Source organism: Acanthaster planci, linkage group LG14 (assembly GCF_054643075.1).
Source record: "Acanthaster planci isolate LZ-2023a linkage group LG14, COTS_SCS, whole genome shotgun sequence".
Taxonomy (NCBI): Eukaryota; Metazoa; Echinodermata; class Asteroidea; order Valvatida; family Acanthasteridae; genus Acanthaster; species Acanthaster planci.
In genome coordinates this window covers 13077395-13102442 of record NC_141790.1, presented here as the reverse complement: position 1 = coordinate 13102442, position 25048 = coordinate 13077395, and the positions used below count along the sequence as shown (strand labels likewise).

Here is a 25048-nt window from a genome sequence, read left to right as displayed (position 1 = left end):
GTAACTATACATGTACTTATCACAAACGCCGCTGCGTGGACAGCCATGTTTTTCCCGAAAGGTGAAATCATGATTCTTTCAGGAATTCACTACTTCTCCTAGTTGCCCCAAAGAGTTAGGGATGATAACCGTTTACCAGTGAATTAATTCTGCGGAGAAGCGGTGTTCTTGACCCCCAAAAGATACTGATATCTACATTCAGGTACTATTCGTCCACACGTATTAGAGGTAGGCCGTAGTCCGTAAACTCTCAAAAATCTGTTTTATTTTAATATTCAAATGAAAGTTTATATTTCCGTCAAATTGAATTTTACCTGGATCTTCTTCATTATTGAAGTTGATTCAAGGAAATGTTTATTTTGTATTCTTTTGTCATTATGTTCGCTGTTTTAAATGTAGAAAGATAAGAGCATGTCATAAAATCCCTAGAAATACTGGCGTTTTGAATGTATCAACCATTTTTTTTACTTCGTCTGTTCTCATCAGCTACAAAGATGGGCTGCAGTCCCAGCAGTACCAAACGAGAAACTGTAGCCTTCACTCCACCGACTCAGACTTTCCAAAAACATGAACTCGAAAACCATGAGAAAGGCCAAACTCCGACCGTCCGCCGGTGCATTGAGTTCCTTAAAGTTGCGACGGCTACTGGTGGTCAAACAGCCCGACGCAGTCCCTTCGACCCGGTGGGACTACAAGCGATGACAAAACAACGGAAGGAGTTGTACCCAGAATTTATTGAAGCTCTACAAAGACTTCAGACAGCTACATCTTACATCGAAAACAGATCCTTGGATGACCTTCTGACTGTCTGTAGAATGAGTGATTTGACCGATACGGAGCTCGCCAATGAACTAGTGGACAAGAAATACCCGCCACTGTTCGTTAAAATCTGGAACACGGTCTACGACAAAGATATCTACCTGTCTCCTGATCTTACCAGAGAGTACGTAGTCTTCAATCTCCTTAAACAGGCAACAATCAGTTTTACTCACGTCAGCTGGAACTTGTGCCTGGAAATGGGCAGCGTTAAGCACGGAATCGTTCCTCTAATTGCGAAGGAGTTTGATCACCCGCTAATGACCCAGGACGGTTTGAAAAGTGGCACCAAGAAAGCCTTATGGAATTCACCTAGAGAGACGCTGAAAAAGATGATCAACATTTTGGCAAATATCATCAGGATGAACATGAACAGCAAACCGGTGTTTCGAGAAGCCAAAATTGTTCCACACCTTCAAGGTACAAAAATATTAGACGTTTAAATTTGTTACTCTATTCAGGACCGAAATATGGTGCTATTTGAAACGTACATTTTGACTTGTGGAATTTACTTCCTGCTTTTCTTCTTTCAGCATTATTGCATTGCCGTTTTATGATCATGCGAGCTAAGGCGCTCTTCTGTCTCGTCTATCTCATCAATGAAGATGAAAACGGAGCTCTGAACACGACAGATGACAATATTAAATTCGTGCTCAAGGTTAGCCTCTTGTGTATTCCAACAGTTTCATACTATTATTGGATTTGTGAGGTGCATTTTTCTACAAGCTACTCTCAGAGCTTTCCTTTTTATAACCTTGTTCATAACTATCCCCCTTTGCCATTTTCTTCAAAGACTGAAATACTGCAATTATAGAGAATGTTTTGACACGGTAAGATTCCACTTTGTCAAACTTCATAAATACATTGTATTACGTTTCAATTCTTAGTTCAATTAATGGGCAATTGACGCCAGGAGCGTCCTTCCTCTATGTGAATGTCCTTTATCCTTCTTTGCATTGTTTCAATAAAAATGTCGCTGAGTATTTTTTTTTCATCGCAAAGGTCCTGGGGAAATGTTTGGAGCAACCGGGTCATTACTCGGATCATTACACTTTCTCGGCCGAGGTTGTCGTGGATGGGATTGGCAACATGGCAGTGAATGACTCCAATAAGTTAAAACTTGTCAAGGTGAGAAACGGAGTAGAGACGTGCACTTTGATTGAGACAACTTAATAGGAATCATGAAGTGGGCAAGGCATCCATCAGGAAACATGAAACTAACTTTATTATTATTATTGATCATTTCTAATATCTTCAAATTGCAGAATTTCTGCGTACAAAATGGTTCCCTGAGAAACAACGTGCCTGGCCTTGATTTGACGTTATTCAATAAAGAAAATTTGGCTCGTGCCTTATATCCAGTCATTGGTTTAAACTCGATTGAAGTTTCACATCTAAACTATTCCTTCTATGACAATCAACAGAATGGTGTGATGCCAATGCTGATCACCATGTTGACGACGGACAGCGTAGCCGAGAAGCGTGCCGCCGCTAAGGCCGTGTGGAAGTTGGCATTTCATGAAGATAACAAGAGAGAGTTCAAGACAAACAGCACACTGATATCAGGTGGGTATGATTTGGGGAATTCAATCAAAGAGTTTTATCCTACCCTTTTCTAATCGAGCACGACGCTGAAAATGATTGTTTCTGTTTGTAATAACACTTCTGCCGAGAACTTCAAATCGAGAAAGGTAAGAAAACTACTCTTTGAATTAATAAAAGAATGAAGAACTCACTCTTAAGAGAGTGAGTCTCTTCACCTCATCAACCACACTAAAAGAGTGAAATTTTCACTCTTTCAAGTGGTCGTATAAGTGACAACTCGAAAAAGACTGTTGCGCCACTTTTGAAAGTTGCTCCACCTTTGGATTGTTTTTCTTTTTTTTTAATAAAGTGGTTTTACTCTTGAAAGCATTGTGGGAGAGCGAGTTTTCACCCTTACTCTTAGAGAGTAGTGCAGTTTGCATGAGTGACATTAATTTTACAAAGACATCCTTTGAATGGTTACCGAAGGATATGATGAGAGAAGCCAGCGGATAAATGCTTTAGACAATGAGAAAATTTTCACTCTTGGTTCTCTGCTCCAGAGGGGGATCTTGCCTCGTAGTTTCGACTTACCTTCAACACTCCAATTTTTAACTTCATACAGCGAAACAACGAGACCGTTCGTCATTTGGTGACGCTCCAACTTCCAATGCCGGCAGTGAGGGGATATTATTTAAAAAGTGGGAAACTTTTGTTTCTAATTCTTGTTGAAATAGTTTTGAAAGAACTGCAAAGCAATGAGACGGACCGGAAAATTCTTAAAGCTTGTTCGACTGTGTTATGGATGCTAGATGAAGCTAATGGGGACGATATGGACAAAGCCGACGGTGGAGCTGTGAAGGTAATCAATTGAATTGATAAATGAGGGAGGGATTTCATATCAAACAATAATGTCGCTCGTTCAGTCGCCGTGAGTCGATTATGGGCTCTGTGCTGGACCAAGAGAGGGCTCATTTTTCCTAGCAACCTAGACTCCTTTGGTAGGAACTGCACATCACTGGTTCACAAACGACCATGAAATGCAAGCGTTGCAGTCGATTTAGTACCAACAAAATAAACACTCCCCAGTAACACGGCTCTTCTTCAACCAATGAGGGAGTGCTTCTGCTCGGGGCGGATAGTGGTGTCTCATGCGATCATTCGGCCGCAGCTGACTGTTCATAAGTCATGCAAAACTTACACTATAATTTATTTTTCAAATGATTTTGGTCTTTTTTTTAAGTCACAAGCATCATCAACAGGCAAAAACGACGGAGAGTTGGAGGTTCAGTCTATTGATGGAAACAATTTGGACAACACACCCCACGTGATGATCAGCTACCAATGGGGAGTCCAAATGCAAATGATGAAGATAAAAGAACTCTTGAGGGAATCTGGATACAGCGTGTGGATGGACGTGGACAACATGGGTAAGTCCTTAAGTTCAATGTGATATTTGAACTCTAGTTTTGAACACACTGTTCCAGATTTTCACTTAACGAAGTCAAATGTAATGTCATCGACAGTTTACTTTACTTTATTGCAGAAGGTTCTACGCTCGAATCTATGGCAGCGGCCATAGAAAGATCTGCCGTTGTGCTCATATGCTTCACAGAGAAATACAAACAGAGCGCCAGTTGCCGAACAGGTGAGGACTTTGTAAATTAAAATGTATGCCAGTGTACTACCAGGAATTTCAAGTGAAGTCCACCTTCTGTACAAACCAATTAAAAGCCACATTCAAAAGTACGTATGTTTTATATTCAATATTTTTATATTTCCCTTTTATTTTTGTCTCTCGCTGATGACAGAAGCTGAGTACACCTACAAGCTTCAGAAGCCTATCATCCCGCTACGTCTTCAGGAGGACTACGATCCAGACGGTTGGCTGGGCATCATGATTGGTGCCAAGCTGTATGTAGATATGAGTAGAGCGAATTCCTTGGGAGAGGACTTCACCAAGTTGAAGCAACAACTTGGAGGAAGAGGCAGGATGCTTAAGGAAGGTTGTAGCACACTCAGACCCACCATAAAATCTACTGCCGATGATAAGAAAGGTATACAAGAACTTGTTCCATAAATCCTCAGCCGCTCAAAGATGTTTCCTTGCGAAAAATCTCAATAGACATTAAATGCGAACTAAAATAACTCACATAATGGCATAATATACACAAATTTGCCCCACGCCCTTTTCACTCTTTAACAGAATCGGGTGTTTATCGGTTATCAATTATGTATCAAATAGAGTAAGTTATTTGTTTCAAAAAGTCCATTATAATCCTATAAGTTGCACTCTGTAAACCAAATGTTGTCAATACCAGGTCGTCACTTTTAGGCCTAACAGTCCTCAATCTTCCAATTTCAATTCGATTTTACATACACCAGTAAGCTTGGGGTTAGGGATAATTTTGGGTACATGAATTAAGTTGTAATGTTTTTATTTTCTTTTACATAACAAAAACTGCACTTTTTTGGCTGCAGATAATTTTGACTCTAGTGGAGGTCAAGCAACCACTTTCAGACGCACTTCGGTTCAGCGGCAGAATATTAACACCAAAATCTCCGGCAGCCAAGAACACACGGACGCCAAGACGGTATCTACCTGGACCAATGACCAAGTCAACACCTGGCTGGCCAACCATGGACTAGGCGGGCTCAAGAACCGTTTCGACGGCTACAACGGACAGCGGTTACTCGGTCTAAAAATAGTGTCCACCGAGGCTCCCAATTTCTTCTACTCAGAGCTCAAAAATGATTTGGGTTTGAAGAGTCTTCTTGAGATTGTGACATTCAAGCAAGCTCTTGATGGGATTATCTGAGTGCTGAGCAATGAAATTCCAGGACTTGTGAAATATTTCGCAAATGAGCTCAACAATTATGAGTGATATGGTGTTGTTTATGCACGACCTTGAAAGCCACTTTCGGAACAAATCTTCAGACATAATTATGATATATGCCGACTTTACAACAATAGGAGTTTATAATCAAACATTCTTAAACATTCTCTAGACAGGAAGTTTGCTCAATTATCGTTAAATAATACGTAACATCTGCTTGAAAAGAACATGATATTGTGTAATAGTAAACACATGCATTGCGATGTTGTGTTTTGATTTTATCGTAATGAATAAAATAAAAGTGTCAGCGGTTAAACGTACGTGTGGTATATTAATGTTTAGTTGTCAACATTTCTGTGTTGAAGCGTTGATCATCATCAAACACACATCTGTGCTCCAAATAACCTTGAACTCCCCCTAACAACGAAGCGGTTGCTAGGTTACGGAGAGGCGCTTCTCTAAAGGCCTATTCATCGGTTGCCTGTAGGCCCGTGTAGCAACGCTGACAAACGTGGCCGTTGCCGTGCACCGTGTTCTGCTTTAGACAACTATTGGTCATATTGGCCTATTTGTACTGTGAACTAGTGGTCAATACAGCGCCAAATATGCGTAACACGTTTCACTTGGAATGAGTATAGATGTATTAACGTGATTGTAGCCGCCATTTTGTGCACGCAGTTTTGCTTGTTGGTAATTGTCGGTCGTGTTCTAAACAGTTTGAGTTCTGATGAACAATCCTCGTTCAGGATAACTGTTTGTTGAAAATACACCCCGATTGGACATTTAGCAACAGGAGTGAGTTCTGTATGGGGTAGGTTGGTTTCAGCTTACAATAGCGTGTTGTAGTTTCTTTTTTTTTACTTCTTTTTTTTGGAGAGGGATCGATGTACAGGCTGGTGAAGGTTGTGACGGACACAAAAAGGAGTGCCTTCATGTTTTTCCTGAAAAGTGAAATCACCAGTCTTTGAGGAATTTACTGGTTCTCCTGGTTACTTCGAAGAGTTAATTATTGAAGTTGATTCAATTTGTAGCGGACGTTGTGTTTTGATTTAAGTTTAACCATTAATTTTGATTACATGTATTAAGTATACATGTACATGTTTTCCTTTTATTTCAAGAAATTCATCTATGCTTATATTTTATTCCACTGTTGAGACCATGGGGGAATAAAACACATTATTCCTCCATGTAGAGACCTAGTCGAGTCTAGACCTAGTTACCCAACTTTTCTTGACCATCCCTGGTCCTTATCTCTCGATCCCTGAATTCTGCATACCTTTCTGCCAGGCCTGGGTGGCTGTTCCCATAGTAATTCTCTCCCTCTCCAGACCACATGTTCCCTTAGGCTATAAATCTCCCCCCTGCAAGGACCCTGACTGTGCTTTGGCCACAGTTCCCTTCCAGATTGACCATCATATTGTTGCCCACATCCATGGCGTAAGGTCCCTCCTTTTCTTTCATGCATCATTCCTCCAAGTTTCCAAGTCTTAAATCGATCATCTTTGTTAGGCAACACCCCCAGCGTACAAAACCTTCCGACTTCCGACTTAAACCTTCCGTCATAATAATCTCCTGTCTTTATAAAGACTTTAATGCGTCCAAAGTCCTAGACAGCTAGTACCTCCAATCGTTCCTTGCTCTGTGCTACAATCTTCATTAGTCTGAATAAAGGAAGTGTCATTGTACTACGAGACCAAATTACATTCCTCTTACACCAATCCTTCATTGTCAAGGTTCTGTAGCTGCAGTTGGCTACAGATATGTTTATTTTCTATTTTTTGTCATAATTATCTTCGCTGTCTCAAATGTAGAACGTTTTCGACATACGAGCATGCATGTCATAAAATCCCTAGAAATACTGGCGTTTTGAATGTATCAACCATTTTTTTTTACTTTGTCTGTTCTCATCAGCTACAAAGATGGGCTGCAGTCCCAGCAGTACCAAACGAGAAACTGTAGCCTTCACTCCTTCACCGACTCAGACTTTCCAAAAACATGAACTCGAAAACCATGAGAAAGGCCAAACTCCGACCGTCCGCCGGTGCATTGAGTTCCTTAAAGTTGCGACGGCTACTGGTGGTCAAACAGCCCGACACAGTCCCTTCGACCCGGTGGGACTACAAGCGATGACCAAACAACGGAAGGAGTTGTACCCGGCATTTCTTGAAGCTCTACAAAGACTTCAGACGGCTACATCTTACATCGAAGATAGATCCTTGGATGACCTTCTGACTGTCTGTAGAATGAGTGATTTGACCGATACGGAGCTCGCCAATGAACTAGTGGATAAGAAATACCCGCCACTGTTCGTTAAAATCTGGAACACGGTCTACGACAAAGATATCTACCTGTCTCCTGATCTTACCAGAGAGTACGTAGTCTTCAATCTCCTTAAACAGGCAACAATCAGTTTTACTCACGTCAGCTGGAACTTGTGCCTGGAAATGGGCAGCGTTAAGCACGGAATCGTTCCTCTAATTGCGAAGGAGTTTGATCACCCGCTAATGACCCAGGACGGTTTGAAAAGTGGCACCAAGAAAGCCTTATGGAATTCACCTAGAGAGACGCTGAAAAAGATGATCAACATTTTGGCAAATATCATCAGGATGAACATGAACAGCAAACCGGTGTTTCGAGAAGCCAAAATTGTTCCACACCTTCAAGGTACAAAAATATTAGACGTTTCAATTTGTTACTCTATTCAGGACCGAAATATGGTGTTATTTGAAACGTACATTTTGACTTGTGGAATTTACTTCCTGCTTTTCTTCTTTCAGCATTATTGCATTGCCGTTTTATGATCATGCGAGCTAAGGCGCTCTTCTGTCTCGTCTATCTCATCAATGAAGATGAAAACGGAGCTCTGAACACGACAGATGACAATATTAAATTCGTGCTCAAGGTTAGCCTCTTGTGTATTCCAACAGTTTCATACTATTATTGGATTTATGAGGTGCATTTTTCTACAAGCTACTCTCAGAGCTTTCCTTTTTATAACCTTGTTCATAACTATCCCCCTTTGCCATTTTCTTCAAAGACTGAAATACTGCAATTATAGAAAATGTTTTGACACGGTAAGATTCCACTTTGTCAAACTTCATAAATACATTGTATTACGTTTCAATTCTTAGTTCAATTAATGGGCAATTGACGCCAGGAGCGTCCTTCCTCTATGTGAATATCCTTTATCCTTCTTTGCATTGTTTCAATAAAAATGTCGCTGAGTAATTTTTTTTTCATCGCAAAGGTCCTGGGGAAATGTTTGGAGCAACCGGGTCATTACTCGGATCATTACACTTTCTCGGCCGAGGTTGTCGTGGATGGGATTGGCAACATGGCAGTGAATGACTCCAATAAGTTAAAACTTGTCAAGGTGAGAAACGGAGTAGAGACGTGCACTTTGATTGAGACAACTTAATACCAATCATGAAGTGGGCAAGGCATCCATCCATCAAACATGAAACTAACTTTATTATTATTATTGATCATTTCTAATATCTTCAAATTGCAGAATTTCTGCGTACAAAATGGTCCCCTGAGAAACAACGTGCCTGGCCTTGATTTGACGTTATTCAATAAAGAAAATTTGGCTCGTGCCTTATATCCAATCATTGGTTTAAACTCGATTGAAGTTTCACATCTAAACTATTCCTTCCATGACAATCAACAGAATGGTGTGATGCCAATGCTGATCACCATGTTGACGACGGACAGCGTAGCCGAGAAGCGTGCCGCCGCTAAGGCCGTGTGGAAGTTGGCATTTCATGAAGATAACAAGAGAGAGTTCAAGACAAACAGCACACTGATATCAGGTGGGTATGATTTGGGGAATTCAATCAAAGAGTTTTATCCTACCCTTTTCTAATCGAGCACGACGCTGAAAACGATTGTTTCTGTTTGTAATAACACTTCTGCCGAAAACTTCAAATCGAGAAAGGTAAGAAAACTACTCTTTGAATTAATAAAAGAATGAAGAACTCACTCTTAAGAGAGGGAGTCTCTTCACCTCATCAACCACACTAAAAGAGTGCAATTTTCACTCTTTCAAGTGGTCGTATAAGTGACAACTCGAAAAAGACTGTTGCGCCACTTTTGAAAGTTGCTCCACCTTTGGATTGTTTTTCTTTTTTTTAATAAAGTGGTTTTACTCTTGAAAGCATTGTGGGAGAGCGAGTTTTCACCCTTACTTTTAGAGAGTAGTGCAGTTTGCATGAGTGACATTAATTTTACAGAGACATCCTTTGAATGGATACCGAAGGATATGTTGAGAGAAGCCAGCGGATAAATGCTTTAGACAATGAGAACATTTTCACTCTTGGTTCTCTGCTCCAGAGGGGAATCTTGCCTCGTAGTTTTGGCTTACCCTTAACACTCCAATTTTTAACTTCATACAGCGAAACAACGAGACCATTCGTCATTTGGTGACGCTCCAACTTCCAATGCCGGCAGTGAGGGGATATTATTTAAAAAGTGGGAACTTTTTGTGTCTAATTCTCGTTAAAATAGTTTTGAAAGAACTGCAAAGCAGTGAGACGGACCGGAAAATTCTTAAAGCTTGTTCGACTGTGTTATGGATGCTAGATGAAGCTAATGGGGACGATATGGACAAAGCCGACGGTGGAGCTGTGAAGGTAATCAATTGAATTGATAAATGAGGGAGGGATTTCATATCAAACAATAATGTCGCTCGTTCAGTCGCCGTGAGTCTATTATGGGCTCTGTGCTGGACCAAGAGAGGGCTCATTTTTCCTAGCAACCTAGACTCCTTTGGTAGGAACTGCACATCACTGGTTCACAAACGACCATGAAATGCAAGTGTTGCAATCGATTCAGTACCAACAAAACAAACACTCCCGACCAACACGGCTCTTCTTCAACCGATGAGGGAGTGCTTCTGCTCGGGGCGGATAGTGGTGTCTCATGCGATCCTTCGGCCGCAGCTGACTGTTCGTAAGTCGTGCAAAACTTACACTATAATTTATTTTTCAAATGATTTTGGTCTTTTTTTTTTGAAGTCGCAAGCATCATCAACAGGCAAAAACGACGGAGAGTTGGAGGTTCAGTCTATTGATGGAAACAATTTGGACAACACACCCCACGTGATGATCAGCTACCAATGGGGAGTCCAAATGCAAATGATGAAGATAAAAGAACTCTTGAGGGAATCTGGATACAGCGTGTGGATGGACGTGGACAACATGGGTAAGTCCTTAAGTTCAATGTGATATTTGAACTCTAGTTTTGAACACACTGTTCCTGATTTTCACTTAACGAAGTCAAATTTAATGTCATCGACGGTTTACTTTACTTTATTGCAGGAGGTTCTACGCTCGAATCTATGGCAGCGGCCATAGAACGATCTGCCGTTGTGCTCATATGCTTCACAGAGAAATACAAACAGAGCGCCAGTTGCCGAACAGGTGAGGACTTTGTAAATTAAAATGTATGCCAGTATACTACCAGGAATTTCAAGTTAAGTCCACCTTCTGTACAAATCAATTAAAAGCCACGTTCAAAAGTACGTATGTTTTATATTCAATATTTTTATATTTCCCTTTTATTTTGTCTCTCGCTGATGACAGAAGCTGAGTACACCTACAAGCTTCAGAAGCCTATCATCCCACTACGTCTTCAGGAGGACTACGATCCAGACGGTTGGCTGGGCATCATGATTGGTGCCAAGCTGTATGTAGATATGAGTAGAGCGAATTCCTTGGGGGAGGACTTCACCAAGTTGAAGCAACAACTTGGAGGAAGAGGCAGGATGCTTAAGGAAGGTTGTAGCACACTCAGACCCACCATAAAATCTACTGCCGATGATAAGAAAGGTATACAAGAACTTGTTCCATAAATCCTCAGCCGCTCAAAGATGTTTCCTTGCGAAAAATCTCAATAGACATTAAATGCGAACTAAAATAACTCACATAATGGCATAATATACACAAATTTGCCCCACGCCCTTTTCACTCTTTAACAGAATCAGGTGTTTATCGGTTATCAATTATGTATCGAATAGAGTAAGTTATTTGCTTCAAAAAGTCCATTATAATCCTATAAGTTGCACTCTGTAAATCAAATGTTGTCAATACCAGGTCGTCACTTTTAGGCCTAACAGTCCTCAATCTTCCAATTTCAATTCGATTTTACATACACCAGTAAGCTTGGGGTTAGGGATGATTTTGGGTACATAGATTAAGTTGTAATGTTTTTATTTTCTTTTACATAACATAAACTGGAATTTTTTTGTCTGCAGATAATTTTGACTCTAGTGGAGGTCAAGCAACCACTTTCAGACGCACTTCGGTTCAGCGGCAGAATATTAACACCAAAATCTCCGGCAGCCAAGAACACACGGACGCCAAGACCGTATCTACCTGGACCAATGACCAAGTCAACACCTGGCTGGCCAACCATGGACTAGGCGGGCTCAAGAACCATTTCGACGGCTACAACGGACAGCGGTTACTCGGTCTAAAAATAGTGTCCACCGAGGCTCCCAATTTCTTCTACTCAGAGCTCAAAAATGATTTGGGTTTGAAGAGTCTTCTTGACATTGTGACATTCAAGCAAGCTCTTGACGGGATTATCTGAGTGCTGAGCAATGAAATTCCAGGACTTGTGAAATATTTCGCAAATGAACTCAACAATTATGAGTGATTTGGTGTTGTTTTAGCACGACCCTTAAAGCCACTTTTAGACCAAATCTTCCGACATAATTATGATATATGCCGACTTTACAACAATTGGAGTTCATAATCAAAAATTCTTAAACATTCTATAGACAGGAAGTTTGCTTAATTATCGTTAAATAATACGGATACGTAATATCTGCTTGAAAAGAACATGATATTGTGTAATAGTAAACACATGCATTGCGATGTTGTGTTATGATTTTATCGTAATGAATAAAATAAAAGTGTCAGTGGTTAAACGTACGTGTGGTATATTAATGTTTAGTTGTCAACATTTCTGTGTTGAAGCGTTGATCATCATCAAACACACAGCCGTGCTCCAAATAACCTTGAACTTCTCCCTACCAACGAAGCGGTTGCTAGGTTACGGAGAGACGCTTTTCTAAAGGCCTATTCTTCTGTTGCTTGCAGGTCCATGTAGCTGACGCTGACAAACGTGGCCGTCACTATTGGTTTACAGCGTTCTGCTTTAGACAACTATTGGTCATATTGGCATATTTGTACTGTGCACTAGCAGACAATGCAGCACCAAAAATGCACCGTTCACTTAGAATTTGCACTGATGTATTAACGTGATCGTAGCCGCCATTTTGTGCACGCAGCTTTGCTTGTTGGTAATTGTCGGTCTAGTTCTAAAAAAAAATGAGTTCTTACAAATAATCTTTATTCAGGATAACTGTTTGTTGAAAATACATCCCGATTGGACATTTGGCGACAGGAGTGTGCTCTGTATGAGGTAGGAAGGTTTTAGATTACAATAGTGCGTGGTATATATTTTTTTCTTTGGCGGGGGTGTGGCGATTAGGCCTATGGTAGGGACGAGGATGGTGAAGATTGTGACGGAAACAGAATGGAGTGACTTCATGATAGTTTTGTGCAATGTTTTATATGAGGGAAAATGGCAGACCAAAATCTTCAAAGCGCAATAGTTATGAATTCAATAACGATTTTAGAAGTCGCTCACGTCTAACACTTTTTACTGTCATTTTTAGCCAGTGGTTCGATCTGAAGATATGGGTAGCGCTGCAAGCAGTGCCCGTAATCGACCACCTACTCCACAAAGTGCTAGAATTCCAACAGTACCACCTGCCACCGACCAACACGCTGATGCTGCTGGCCAAAACACCAGTGATGACTCGGCCAAATATCCCAGCCAAACACACGAAGATGGCAGGGGACCTGAGCCTATGGCAAACAACGGGAGTTTGTCATCAGACCCATCTGCTAAGCAATCTCCAAGCGGGATATCACAGTCGCAAAGTGCTGCTGCCAGTAAGCAAGAAGCTAGCGCGTCTCCCACGGCAATTAGTGATCCTCCTTCAGTTACTCTGACTGCTGTCAAGTCAAAACCATCCCAAGAAGAAAACAAATCTAAGAATAAGAACTCATTAAAGGATGAGAATATTGTATTAAAATGCGTGGAGTTCCTCAAACAGGCTACAAATACTGGTGGTACTGTCGCTCCATGCAGCCCCGCTGATCCATCAGATTTTGAGAAAAACTCGGGTCGCCGAGAGGCCCTCCGCTCGAACTTTCTGAATTCATTGGAGCAACTGCGTGAAGTGGAAATCTACACCGACGACAGCGCTATGGCAGACCTCCTGAATGTTTGCCAAATGAGCAACTTGACGGACCCGGAGACAGCAGACGAATTGGTTGAGGAAGGATACCCCGACTTGTTCTTGAAAATCTGGAACGGAGTCTATCATGACGATATCTACACGTCAAAAGAACAGTACAGGCAGTACATTGTCTACAATCTCCTCAAACAAGCTAGCATTAATTTCACCCACGTGAGTCGAAAACTTTGCGGAGCGATGGGCAGCTCTGAACGTGGAATAGTTCCTCTCGTTGCTAAGGAGTTCGAACATCCTTTGATGAAGTTGGAAGCCTTGAAGGATGGCGTTAAGAAGGCTCTCTGGGACTCTCCTAGAGAGACACTCAAGAAGACAATAAACATCTTAGCGAACATCATCCGCGGAGACATTGACAACAAACTAGTCTTTCGTCAGGCCAACATCGTGCCTCATCTTAAAGGTACGTGTAACTTTCTCTTGTTCTGCCCCATCAGGAGCGGCATAGTAAAACTACAGCGACGAACAAACGTCAGATAATGAGCACAAACAATTTGCTATTGCACTGGCAAAAATAATTTCATTCTTCCAAATTTTCTCGTGTTTCCAGCTTTGCTCGAATGCCGCTTTATGATTATGCGTGCCAAAGCTCTCTTGTGCCTTGTATATCTAATTAATGAGGACGAAAACGAGGCTCTCAACACGACAGACGACAACATTGATTTCGTCATCAAGGTGATTAACCTATCTTTTACTTGAAAAGATTCTAGTTTGTTTAATTCTATAATTGATTACAATTGAGAAATTTACGGGTTTCACGATCCATGTCTATACTAAATTGTAGGTAATTTTGAATTCTTTTTCCTTTTTGCTGTATTTTATTCTCTTAATCAGCATCAGTGAAAGTTCTCATGAACGAGTTTTTGTTCCTCTTGTAACGGTAGGGGGGATCGTTTCACTGACTGACGTATATGGTATGCCTGATACACTGAATGGTTGTTTTATCACGGCAGTTTTTGTAATGACTTGTATTAACACTTTTTGGTGTTAACCTACACCAAGGTTCTGGGAAAGTGCCTGAATGAGAAGGGTCATTACTCGGAACATTACACCTTTTCAGCTGAGGTAGTTGTGGATGGGATTGTTTATCTGGCTGGAAACGACTCCAATAAACTTAAACTCGTCAAGGTACGAACTACTTCTATTTGCTTTTCAGTAGTCCAGATTAGATCTACCAATCCTTATTGCAGAGTCATGACAATGCACGGTTCTTAATTGCAGTGACATTTTGAAAAGCGGGATATCTGTGACAGTCTTTATAAAGTAAAGAGGTAGTCTCCCTTGTCCAGTATTTTCAAGACAAACAAACTCGTATTTAGTCTTCGCAGAATTGTCCCACTTGTTTATCGCAAAGTTATCGTTTAAGTGACTCGGCCTCGCAATTCAAAAATAATATTCAAACAGGATGTAGATTAATGTGTCGAGGCATGTGGTTTTGTTGTACTAACAGAAAGGCGTTATCGATAAACTGATCACCATGTTGAGGACGGAGAGAGTGGGTGAGAAACACGCTGCCGCTAAAGCCGTATGGAAGCTAGCGTTCCATGAAGACAATAAGAAACAATTCAAGACAAACGACACCTTGATCACAAGTAACTAATTTCCTCTTTTGATTACTTCAACCCTCACGCTAGAGAGGTGAAATGTTAGACATTGTTATTCTTCTGATAGGTTGTATAAAATTATACGACTCGTGTTTTAATGCAACGAAATTTCCCCCTTGTCTCCCAGACTCATTTCCTGTTATTCACTCAATTCGATGCCGACTGAGTGCTACTTTATCATCAAGGTTTCGTAAAATAAACTCTAATTTCACCAAATCCAGACTTGAAGGAACTTTTAAGCCATGAATCGGACCCAGGGCTTCTGAAGGCTTGCAAGACGGTGTTGTGGATGCTGGACTATACCTTCGATAATTCCGAGTCCTGTGGACGCGGGAGCCGACCTTTGACTGGCAAACACCGAGCCAGACCAATCGCGACCGCGGATAACGTGAGCTTTTATGAGATCAAAAGTCTCCTTTCAAATAATCTATATGGAGGACAAAGAACTCAGAAGCCAAACAAAACCAAACAGAGACTCACAAAAGTTTATGTTACTTGAAAAACTCGATGAAAAATGGGGTCCAAAATGTAAAGGGGGTAACCTTTACAAGACTGGGTCTCCGTAGGTCCCCCTTCTGCCATTTCACCAAAGAAATGAAGTGGGGTTTTTTTAGTATCTAGGCTCCTTTTTTTCCTTCACAGGAGAAATCAGAAGACAAACCAGACGATGCTGAAAAAGGCGGGGATGGAGAAGGTCTTGATTTAGACGACGACGACGACTTCGGTGACGAGGTACCTCACGTGATGATCAGCTACCAATGGGGAGTACAGAAGCAAATGATCAAGATAAAAGAACTTTTGAAGGAATCCGGATACAGTGTGTGGATGGATGTAGACAACATGGGTAGGTTTGTGGTTCCTTTTGATGGTATCGATAAAACGCTTCTGATTGTGCTTATTTGGAGATTTCAATCATCGATATTTGTCTCGAATCTTTTTCAGGTGGTTCTACGCTTGAGTCTATGGCAGCAGCTGTGGAAAGATCTGCCGTTGTGCTCATATGCTTCACTGAAAAATACAAACAAAGTGCTAGTTGCCGAACAGGTGAGCGCTCAATAAAGAAAACTATAAATGAGAAATGTGGCTCTTTTATATTGGTCTATCTAGATAAATAGTACATTCTGAGCAGATAGCCCACTATTATCCCAACATATTCCCCACCAATGTTTATCCTTTTTATATTTCCCTTTTATATTTGCCTCTTGGTGATGACAGAAGCTGAGTACACCTACAAGCTTCAGAAGCCTATCATCCCGCTACGTCTTCAGGAGGACTACGATCCAGACGGTTGGCTGGGCATCATGATTGGTGCCAAGCTGTATGTAGATATGAGTAGAGCGAATTCCTTGGGAGAGGACTTCACCAAGTTGAAGCAACAACTTGGAGGAAGAGGCAGGATGCTCAAGGAAGGATTACACAACACATTCAATTCCACTCTACAAGGTACATAATATCTTTATTTATTTGGAAGCCAAACTTCACAATGCTGCTGAGCTCTATAGGCCTATGACACGCCGATATTCAATTTATCTGACTGGGAAGTCTTAATAGCAAATGTTCTCATAAAATGGCCGAAAGTAAGGCGCTACTGTTCCGCTCCGAGTGTATATGTATTTTCCTAATCTGTATATTTCCTCGCTCGTTCTAGACCAAAATATGCCAAAATGATTTCTCTCAGAGGTCCGCCGATGTTTATTAAATAAGGCATAATGTTTTTGTATTTAGTTGATTTGCAAATGAACAGTGCTGTAGCTGAGAAAAGCCTGGAAAGCCATTGCAAATGAAATCTTTATGGGTGAATTAAATTTGGTAATACAGATTCGCATAATGCCAGCGGAACACAGAAAGATGTATCGATGATGCAACGGCGTCCACCCACACAGCGGAGCACTAACGTCAAAACCCCCGGCAGCCAAGAACACACGGACGCCAAAACGGTATCTACCTGGACCAATGACCAAGTCAACACCTGGCTGGCCAAACACGGACTAGGCGGGCTCAAGAACCGTTTCGACGGCTACAACGGACAGCGGTTACTCGGTCTAAAGACCATCTCCACCGAGGCTCCCAATTTCTTCTACTCGGAAATCAAAAATGATTTGGGATTTAAAAATCTCTTAGAGATCGTGACATTCAAGCAAGCTCTTGATGGGATAATCTGAATAAGATTGGTTCGACGGTGGAGCTTATAGCCAAGACTAGCCCCACACGTAGGGCTGTAGTGGCTCTTCTTTACAGTCCGTCATGGTGGCGACAGATAAGAGATAGGTTGTAAAAGACAGCCACTACAGCTTTTCGTGTTGGGCTAAGCCGAGACCGACATCATTGGACAAAAGTTGTGCAGAAATTCCCACTGCACACGGTACCTGTGCGTCGTAGTCTCAACTCAAAGTGTATTTTCTGAGTCCAAACTTGAAAAAGTAACGAGACTGAAGTCTCAAATGAATAGGGTAGTAAAAGGCTATTCGTCAAGACCTTATTCGGAGACCTATGTTAGTGTATTCATTCTATTTTCGTTTCCTTTGTTGTTGCTTTTTTTTTCCTTTTTAAATTGAGGACAATTTTATGGGAGTTCGTGGCTTAACATAAAACTACACTTGTAGACGGCGGAGTAAAACGAGTAATACCGAGTTTAACCATAGGTCTAGTTTAACAAGAGGTCTGGGTAACGCAAAACTGTCATCAAGTGAGCAAATAATTGTTAATCATAAATACCTAAGAGAGTTTAGCCATTCCTGTTGGTCAAAATCCTGTCACGTGGCAGGTCTAGCGTTCTGCGCGTGCGCCACACAATGGATAACGCAGTACTGGCGCGCCACGCACGCGCCAATCTCCACATAATTTGTTGGCGATTTAATACTGGCGAGAGACTAGAGTTTACAATAACATTAATCTAATTGAAATCAAAATAAGGCTGCTTGATATCAAAATAAATTTGTTTGAAAATACATATAACAAAGCTGTTTGAAAACGAAAAAACGATGGCACTTATGGGCTTTTGTAGTCAGAGCCCATGTTTGTTTTTTTGCTCTATGATGACCTATACTCAATTTTTGCTACTGCGCCTATACATTGTACGGTATTAACTTTATGCACAGCTCGACGACGATGTTGCCCAGAAAATACCTCTGTTTTACTGGTTTACCTGAATTATGTTACCACCTTGCGTGACTTTTATGCTTCATGGCTGCTTACTTCGCCAAACTGGTGGGTATTGAATTGATACTCTGACGGAAAGGGAAAATATCGGATGTATTAATAGTGAGTCCCTTCGGAAAGTTAGGCCCACATGGCCTATATCTATATGGGCCTAACTGGTTAAAAAAACTTATTACTTACTTAGGCCTAATTGTACCGTATTTAACATTATGTCATAGGCCTATGGGATTTTAGCCTGGGGAAATTGCAGGGTTGTTTTAATCAATAGAATACTAACACTACAAAAAAGTTTTAAGAATATTTCCACTCTGCCACTTGTCTTGAACATGGTAATCCTCTTTTTCATGGGTCTTTTATACTTTATAGGCCTAGGCCTACATGTATAAAACCCTTAAACTTTCTTTAGGCCTAGTAGGCTGTAGTATAATTCTCTTCAGCTTGGGATCCTCATGCAACAATTAAACAATAAAAAATTACCTAAATCCATTTGCTTTATGTTTACTCTAAATGAAGAGGTGCGCCACTTCACCAGATGACATAAGAAACTTCATCAATCCATTGCACACAGCACTCTTACACAAAACACAGTGAAACATGAGGATCCCAAGCTGTGGAATTCCCTGGATACCTCTGTAAAGAATTGTTGGAATCTACAAACATTCAAACAAAAATACAAGGCTAAACTATTAACCAAGCACATAAATACTAAGTTTTATTCAATCTTTATGTCTTACAGGGTTACAAGACTGTCTTCTTATTGTCGAGTATATTGTTATGATTATTGTGTTTGTAATGTACATTATGTATACATGTATTGATTGGGGTCCCAAGTCGACAAACAGTGTGTCTATGGGACCCCATCCACATTCATACCTCTTGTGATATCTTAATTATACTCTTACAGTTATGTGGAAAATGAATAATGACTGAATATGACCCTAAAGTCAAAACTGTTTTCAGAACTGTCAGTGTGGACTGTGCTGTGTATGGGTTTCATCATGATTTCGTACATGCATTTTGTAGCCTCACTAAGGGTGCGTTCGCACGGTTACTCCTGTTAACACGAGTAGGATGCGTGCGCATTACACTCGGGTACAGAGGTAGACTCCCCCTCTAGCAAGAGTAAACTCTCACTGATCCTCGGGTTGTACTCTAGCCATTCGAGCACTCAGGGGTATACTCGTGTTAATGCAAGTAGCTCGCTCGAACGCACTCTAAAAAACATTGACAGTGTGGTTGAAGATTTTACAAAATGTAGCCTTGTATTCATTTCAGTGATTTGTTTGCTGTATTCTGCCATCTACAGCATGAAAACGTGATGGAGAGTCATGGATTCTTTTAAAACACTTGAAGTTTAGAAATAATGTAGACGAAAACAATGTTTGATGTTACTGAACTAAAGTTTAGTGCTGTATTTTTAATAAAGCTATGTGTATTTCCCAATTCCTGTACATTCATTTCAGTTTTCCCAATAATCTAATGTAACGTAATGTCTATTTTTCTTGTGCATGCAGACAAAAGAACATCAGCAAGTAAAGTAGGGTGAAGTGGTTCCTACTCGGTCATACTGTATTTGGAAGGCTTCACTTCACAGATTATAGCTAGTTAGTACAAACACAGTATTACAAAGTTCGAAGATTAGATTTGTTACAGTAGTGTACAGCTGTATGTTGACATGGTAAACAAGGTTGGAGATTTTTTTTTGTTTGGAACAAGGAGAAGATATTTTCCGTGAAGGATAAGACAAAGTTTTGGACTGCTTTGGCATGAAATGGTATACTTTTGTCACTGGAGAAAAACCAAGGTCATATTTAATTGCTTTTCCCAAATGTCATAATTGAGAGAAAAAAATGCCTTAATCCTATTAAACCATTATTACTATGCATTTTGTGCATCAAGTACGCTATACTGAGCCAAAGGCAATTTACGGAATACACTGAAATTTCAAGACCTTTATTGTAGCTGTGTATGTGTATTTCCAATACATGTAGTGCTCTTTTAATATCTTGAGGACACTGGAAAAAAATGCATTCTAAGTCTTACCAGTTGAATGATTTGCATTTTTTGAACTGTCCAAATTTTTGCTTTTTTTTCCTGTGGTTAGAATGAATGCCCCATTCATAATAAGCGGTTATTGCAATTTTCATATTTCAAGGAATCGCTATATAGAACAAGAGTCCTATTTTTACCAACCTGTCTGAAGTACACGTATGCTCTTAATTGAATAAGGTAGAGGACCTGAGGTTTGGATCCTTGCAGAATCTTTTTTTAAGTTATGTTAACGTTTCTGTCAGTTGAACTGATCTTTTTGAAAAATACATGGTGTACAATAAATATTTGGAGGGAAGTTATGCATAGAAAGCTTGACGTGCATAATTTGAGCCGCAAATTTGCAACTGAAATACATGCGAGGTTCTGCACTCTGGCTCAATCTGTTTCTACTTGCTCGCATTGCTCTTTAGTTTGTTTACATATGCAAATTTATCCTTTATTTATATATGCAGATAAGCTGTGACCTCTGACTGTTTTCGAAATTGCGCAATCCTAACGTTTAAATATAAGTTCCGAAATCATCTTTATCAAGAGGCCTGTGGCCTGGTGGGTTAGCTTGCTGACTGCCAGGCCAGGGGACCCCGGTTCAATTCCAGCCGGGGTCCCCGGAAAAGGAGGTTTTTTTTTTTTTTTTTTTTTTTTACTAAGTTTTTTAACAAAATTGTGCATGCCCACCTGGGATTGAACCCAGGTCCTTGTGCATAGCAGTCAGTGTCCTTAACCGCTATGCCACGGCTCTTTCTTGAATAAATGTGCTCGTTTCTAAATGTTAAACCTTCTGGTGTTTGGACTTAGAATATTTTCAGGCAAAGTCTGCATTGGAAATGGCAAGGGGTACTTGCTGGAAGGCTGGAAGTCTTCAGCTGAGAAGGGGCTGAGTGTGTGACCGCGAGTTTGGGACTTTTCAGTATAGGCAGTGCTTTTAGGGTCCATGAATTGAAGGGGAAATCTAATGTTCCAGACTTTAAGTGGGTTTATTTCAATCACTAAAAGGATGAGAGACAAAAAGGCCTTACTGAGGAGCTCAGGAAGCTTGCAGGATAAACTGTGTTTTAAACTTTTTTTCACCTGCTTTAAAGTTTTTGGGGAAATACTTTATGCAGGACGTAAAATGCAAGAGTCTGTTAAAATTCCAAAGGGCAGCTCACAAACTTAATACTTTCCGTTCAAGTTTCACCTGTACCTCCAACTCGGGACAAAATCAGAACCAAACTCAAATTTCTGAAATAAGCCCAATATTTTTATTATAATTCTCATACAATAAGAAAATAATAACTAATACAAGTAACTGTGCAAGACCACTCAGTTGTAATTATCAATATAATACACCGTTCTATATTCTGATTAATAGTGTGCTTAAAAAAATCACATATGGCTGTTTCAATTGATATTCAAAGTAGCATGCAATTTTGAAAAGCAAATGTAAGCAATTAAAGTAGGCAAAATCTACAAGCTTGATTAAAAACAGGATTCTTAGTGTACATCAGCTTTCCTTACACTTTCTTTGTTTTCAGGATGACAAGTTAAGGAAAGGCATTTGCCGATTTATTTGTGTAAATGGCGTGAACTCTGTCAGTGGTAAATCTGATGGTTCAGGCTACAACATTATTTTTCATGCAACCAAGTTATAAAAATATTGACAGTTGTACATGAAATTAATTCAAATTGTATAAACAGAAAAATACATTTTTTTGTATGATCTTAAAAGGAAGCTCAGCCATTTCTTGGCTCCTTGACAACTGGCCCTATCTCTGTTGAAAATTTGTCAAATACACCCAAACATTCTGTACTTTGACCAATTCAAAGTTACACTTATCAGATTATATCCTCCGAACACCATCAATGAACAGTCTAAGAACAGTTTATATTACAATTCATTTTTATACCAACAAAGTTTCCGGGCATCTGTTTAAATTTTTTTTCCACTGAGACTGGCCAATAGGCTTCGGCCTTTCAGTCTTTGATCAGGTGTGACAACTTTTCATATTGGTGAAACTTCTGTTGTAATGTAGACCTTTTTTTTTTTAATCTGAGGTGCTACATCAAACATAGGACATACAGTGTACATGTAGCATGCGCAAACAGCTTCTGAAATTCAATTTTCAGCGTGTAGTTGGAGCAGTAGAATTTGGCAACAAAACACATGGCAGCTTAATACACAAACCCATTTCAAAGCATTCATTAAATGCATGTCATGCAAAGAAATATTGCTTTAGGGCTAACATGCATACAATTAGCCATTTTCTTAAGTAATCTTCCAAGGTACATGAAAGTCCTCTTACCAATAAATGAAAACTGTTGTACATTATGAACAAAAATCACTGTTGGTGAAATGACACAACAAATATATCATAAGAGGGATACCTTTTTTTTTCAGAATGTTTATCTTGTCAAACAATCCTGGCCTCCCCTTTCCTAGCCTCTCTTTGTAAAGGATCTCAGTAATTTGTAAAATATTGTGAACCATTAAGTGCCACTTGGGAAAAAATAGCCCAGGGCATTTTGAATGCAGCCAACTGACAGCAATCATTCATTCTGTACAAACTAAGATGGCAGCCACCTGTGTAATGTGGCCACTCTCAGGACATCAGAGGCATAACATGTCCAGTGCAACAGGTGCATTTTGTGCACACATTGAACATTCTTAAACATAAACAGGGTAACTCATTGTTTTCTACAAGCATAACCTACTAAGCAAAATTTCCAGAAAAATAGACAAAAAATCAAACCAAAAAAAACCAACAAAACAATGATGGAGGCCAATTCAGACAGCTAAACAGGTCCATTTCAAATACAAAATTTCATCGAAAATAATTACACAAAGACCAGAAATGATTTACTTGATGAAATATCCAAAAATCTGAAAGCATTCTCTGCTTTTAAAACAAAACAATTTCTTTTGAAACTTAATACAGGCCAATACTCATGATCAAAACCAATCGAATAACTGTGCTGATAGAATAAGAGAACAGAATCCTACACAGAGCTTTAAATACATTAAATTAAAACAGAAAAATATGTTGACAATTCACAACCAAGCACTTATACTTTATGAACAGCCCAAAAGGAACAATTCGTTGATAGTTGAGAGAGTTCAGTACGTACTTTTCCCCACCAGGTGTCCATTTTGGGGTGGATGAGAAAATGCAATGGCATTTACACTTTTCTGTAAAAACCTGAAGGGTAACAACTGCCAAAGATCTGTCAAGGTATGTGAATGAAATGATCTGTGAAGTTTGATGAACTTTCATTGACTTAGAAAGCTGCTTTCAAGAAGTGATACCAAGTCTGTTATGTACAATTCATAGCTCTAAGAACTTGATTGAATGACGTGCATACTAGAGCCAAACTATTTTACAAATAAGCCTTGGTTTGGCCACTGCATGGTTCAACTCTGATGTTGAACTATTCAATCTCATCACCCAAGCCACAACAGGACACTTACGAAAATAGCAGATGGAAATAAAGTACTGGTAAGCAGAACCAATTTCTTATGCCCCCCCCCAAAGCATCTAAATTAACATTTTAGAACTGCAATACGACTCCAGCTAGTCAGGCCAAATTTCTGTGTAAGTCCCAACATCAAAAATACAAAGAAATCCTTAACAGCACTAGCATAAACAGTGCCCTAATCAATAAGAACAATCAATATTTTTGAAGAAACGAAACCACCAAGCCAAAAAGAAGTCCTGTGAAGCATTATCAATCTAACAAGCATGTAGTACCAAAAACAAGCTAAATACAAGAAATTTGTGTGGCCTTCACGCTGTGGCTTCTGTTGCTACCCAAACTCAACATAAAATTTCAACATTATCTGCTAGGCCTCTTATCGTGCTAAATTTACACTTTGTACACTTCAAAGAAATTTATAATCTTGTGATAAAAGAGGGAAGGAGTTGAGACTGTGGTATTGGGAGGAATAACATTGCTAACTACAACCAGGATATTTGAGATAACAAGTCTACAGTACCTTTTAGCCCAGAAAGGCACCCCACTGGTACCTAAACAATCTGTGTTGTTTAAATGCAATGTACCCCATTCATCCCACAATTGATTTCTGCTTTCACTGTGTAGCTTAAGCTAGAAACTTCAACCCAACAATGTCTGGATATCGGTATTCAGCAAACCATGTGCAGATTGTTTTTCTTCAGCAATCAAATCACATTATTATGCAGCAAAGAACTTGGAGCTTTCCTACGGGTATAGATGGGTTCTTCTCTTGATAAGAGAATGAATGAAATGGGTTCTACTGGGCTCTCACACACCTGGGCTTGAATGTTAACATAAACTATGTGCACAAAACAGAAATGGCACACACTAATAAATCCTTGCACCCAGGATGTGTACTTTTACTTCAATGGGCTAAAATGGGTGCCCTAACTGCTCTATCATTGCAATAGGTGCTACTGGTTACTTTACTGGGTTCAAATCTGCGATGGCTTGGAATTTAAAAAAACAAGCTCTTTTCCTTCTACACACTTTATACACATCTTGTTTTCATGTTTTTGAATCCAGAAAGTATCTGCCAATCTGGGTTCCTCCAAGCAGGGTGTGACAGGCTCAAGTAGGTACCACACTGGTTGTATCATGGATTGAAGTGGGTTCTACTAGGTTTGAGTGGGATCACAATTTGTCCTTGGCTGGTATCCAAATCGTCGAGCCTGACTGCTCATGGATTACCTCTTTGCATTTGTAGTAAATCTCATCCATCGTGTCACCTTGAACAATGG

At 40.0% G+C, this 25048-nt stretch overlaps 3 protein-coding genes across 20 annotated transcripts in view; 2 read left to right on the top strand and 1 right to left on the bottom strand.

The window, feature by feature from the left end:
* The window catches only part of LOC147796873 (uncharacterized), a 34278-nt gene extending 28781 nt beyond the window's left edge, over positions 1-5497 (top strand). The window contains exons 1-10 of one of the 4 annotated variants that reach the window (XM_087145551.1): positions 66-202; positions 487-1236; positions 1350-1474; positions 1819-1944; positions 2241-2382; positions 3078-3202; positions 3584-3770; positions 3887-3988; positions 4152-4397; positions 4822-5497. In XM_087145551.1, coding sequence (XP_087001677.1) covers positions 495-1236; positions 1350-1474; positions 1819-1944; positions 2241-2382; positions 3078-3202; positions 3584-3770; positions 3887-3988; positions 4152-4397; positions 4822-5159 — 2133 coding nt within the window. In that variant the 5' untranslated portion in view covers positions 66-202; positions 487-494 and the 3' untranslated portion in view covers positions 5160-5497. Of the gene's footprint in view, positions 1-65; positions 1237-1349; positions 1475-1818; positions 1945-2240; positions 2383-3077; positions 3203-3583; positions 3771-3886; positions 3989-4151; positions 4398-4821 lie in introns of those variants that run through there. The other 3 variants (XM_087145549.1, XM_087145552.1, XM_087145548.1) reach the window with 3 other exon arrangements.
* Positions 145-21810, top strand: LOC110981688 (uncharacterized). 5 transcript variants are annotated; one of them, XR_015427639.1, is made up of 11 exons: positions 11764-12605; positions 12862-13906; positions 14054-14178; positions 14506-14631; positions 14954-15095; positions 15329-15495; positions 15750-15951; positions 16050-16151; positions 16323-16550; positions 16926-18314; positions 19781-21810. XR_015427639.1 is itself a non-coding variant. In XM_087145546.1 (10 exons), the coding sequence occupies exons 2-10, from the start codon at positions 7097-7099 to the stop codon at positions 11766-11768; spliced, it is 2136 nt and encodes a 711-aa protein (XP_087001672.1). In that variant the 5' UTR covers positions 145-228; positions 7089-7096; the 3' UTR covers positions 11769-12111. The 5 variants fall into 5 exon arrangements, 4 of the variants coding, with proteins under 4 accessions (XP_087001672.1, XP_087001673.1, XP_022095328.2 ...); XM_087145546.1 differs by lacking the exons at positions 12862-13906; positions 14054-14178; positions 14506-14631; ... (5 more) ...; positions 16926-18314; positions 19781-21810 and adding exons at positions 145-228; positions 7089-7841; positions 7955-8079; ... (4 more) ...; positions 10496-10597; positions 10760-11005 and having other exon boundaries at positions 11431-12111; XM_087145547.1 differs by lacking the exons at positions 11764-12605; positions 12862-13906; positions 14054-14178; ... (3 more) ...; positions 15750-15951; positions 16050-16151 and adding exons at positions 5635-5988; positions 7089-7841; positions 7955-8079; ... (3 more) ...; positions 10193-10379; positions 10496-10597 and having other exon boundaries at positions 16926-21810.
* Positions 21537-25048, bottom strand: part of LOC110981686 (disks large homolog 2-like) — a 70544-nt gene continuing 67032 nt past the window's right edge. For all 11 annotated transcript variants that reach the window (XM_022239476.2, XM_022239478.2, XM_022239477.2 and 8 more), the window contains one exon: positions 21537-25048. In XM_022239476.2, the coding sequence (XP_022095168.1) occupies positions 24942-25048 (107 nt within the window). In that variant the 3' untranslated portion in view covers positions 21537-24941.

Coding starts and splice junctions, on each gene's coding strand:
- LOC110981688 (XM_022239487.2), top strand. CDS start 12,883: ATGGGTAGCGCTGCAAGCAGTGCCCGTAATCGACCACCTACTCCACAA. Junction 13,907..14,053: donor CATCGTGCCTCATCTTAAAG/GTACGTGTAACT, acceptor TCGTGTTTCCAG/CTTTGCTCGAATGCCGCTTT. Junction 15,952..16,049: donor GATGGATGTAGACAACATGG/GTAGGTTTGTGG, acceptor AATCTTTTTCAG/GTGGTTCTACGCTTGAGTCT.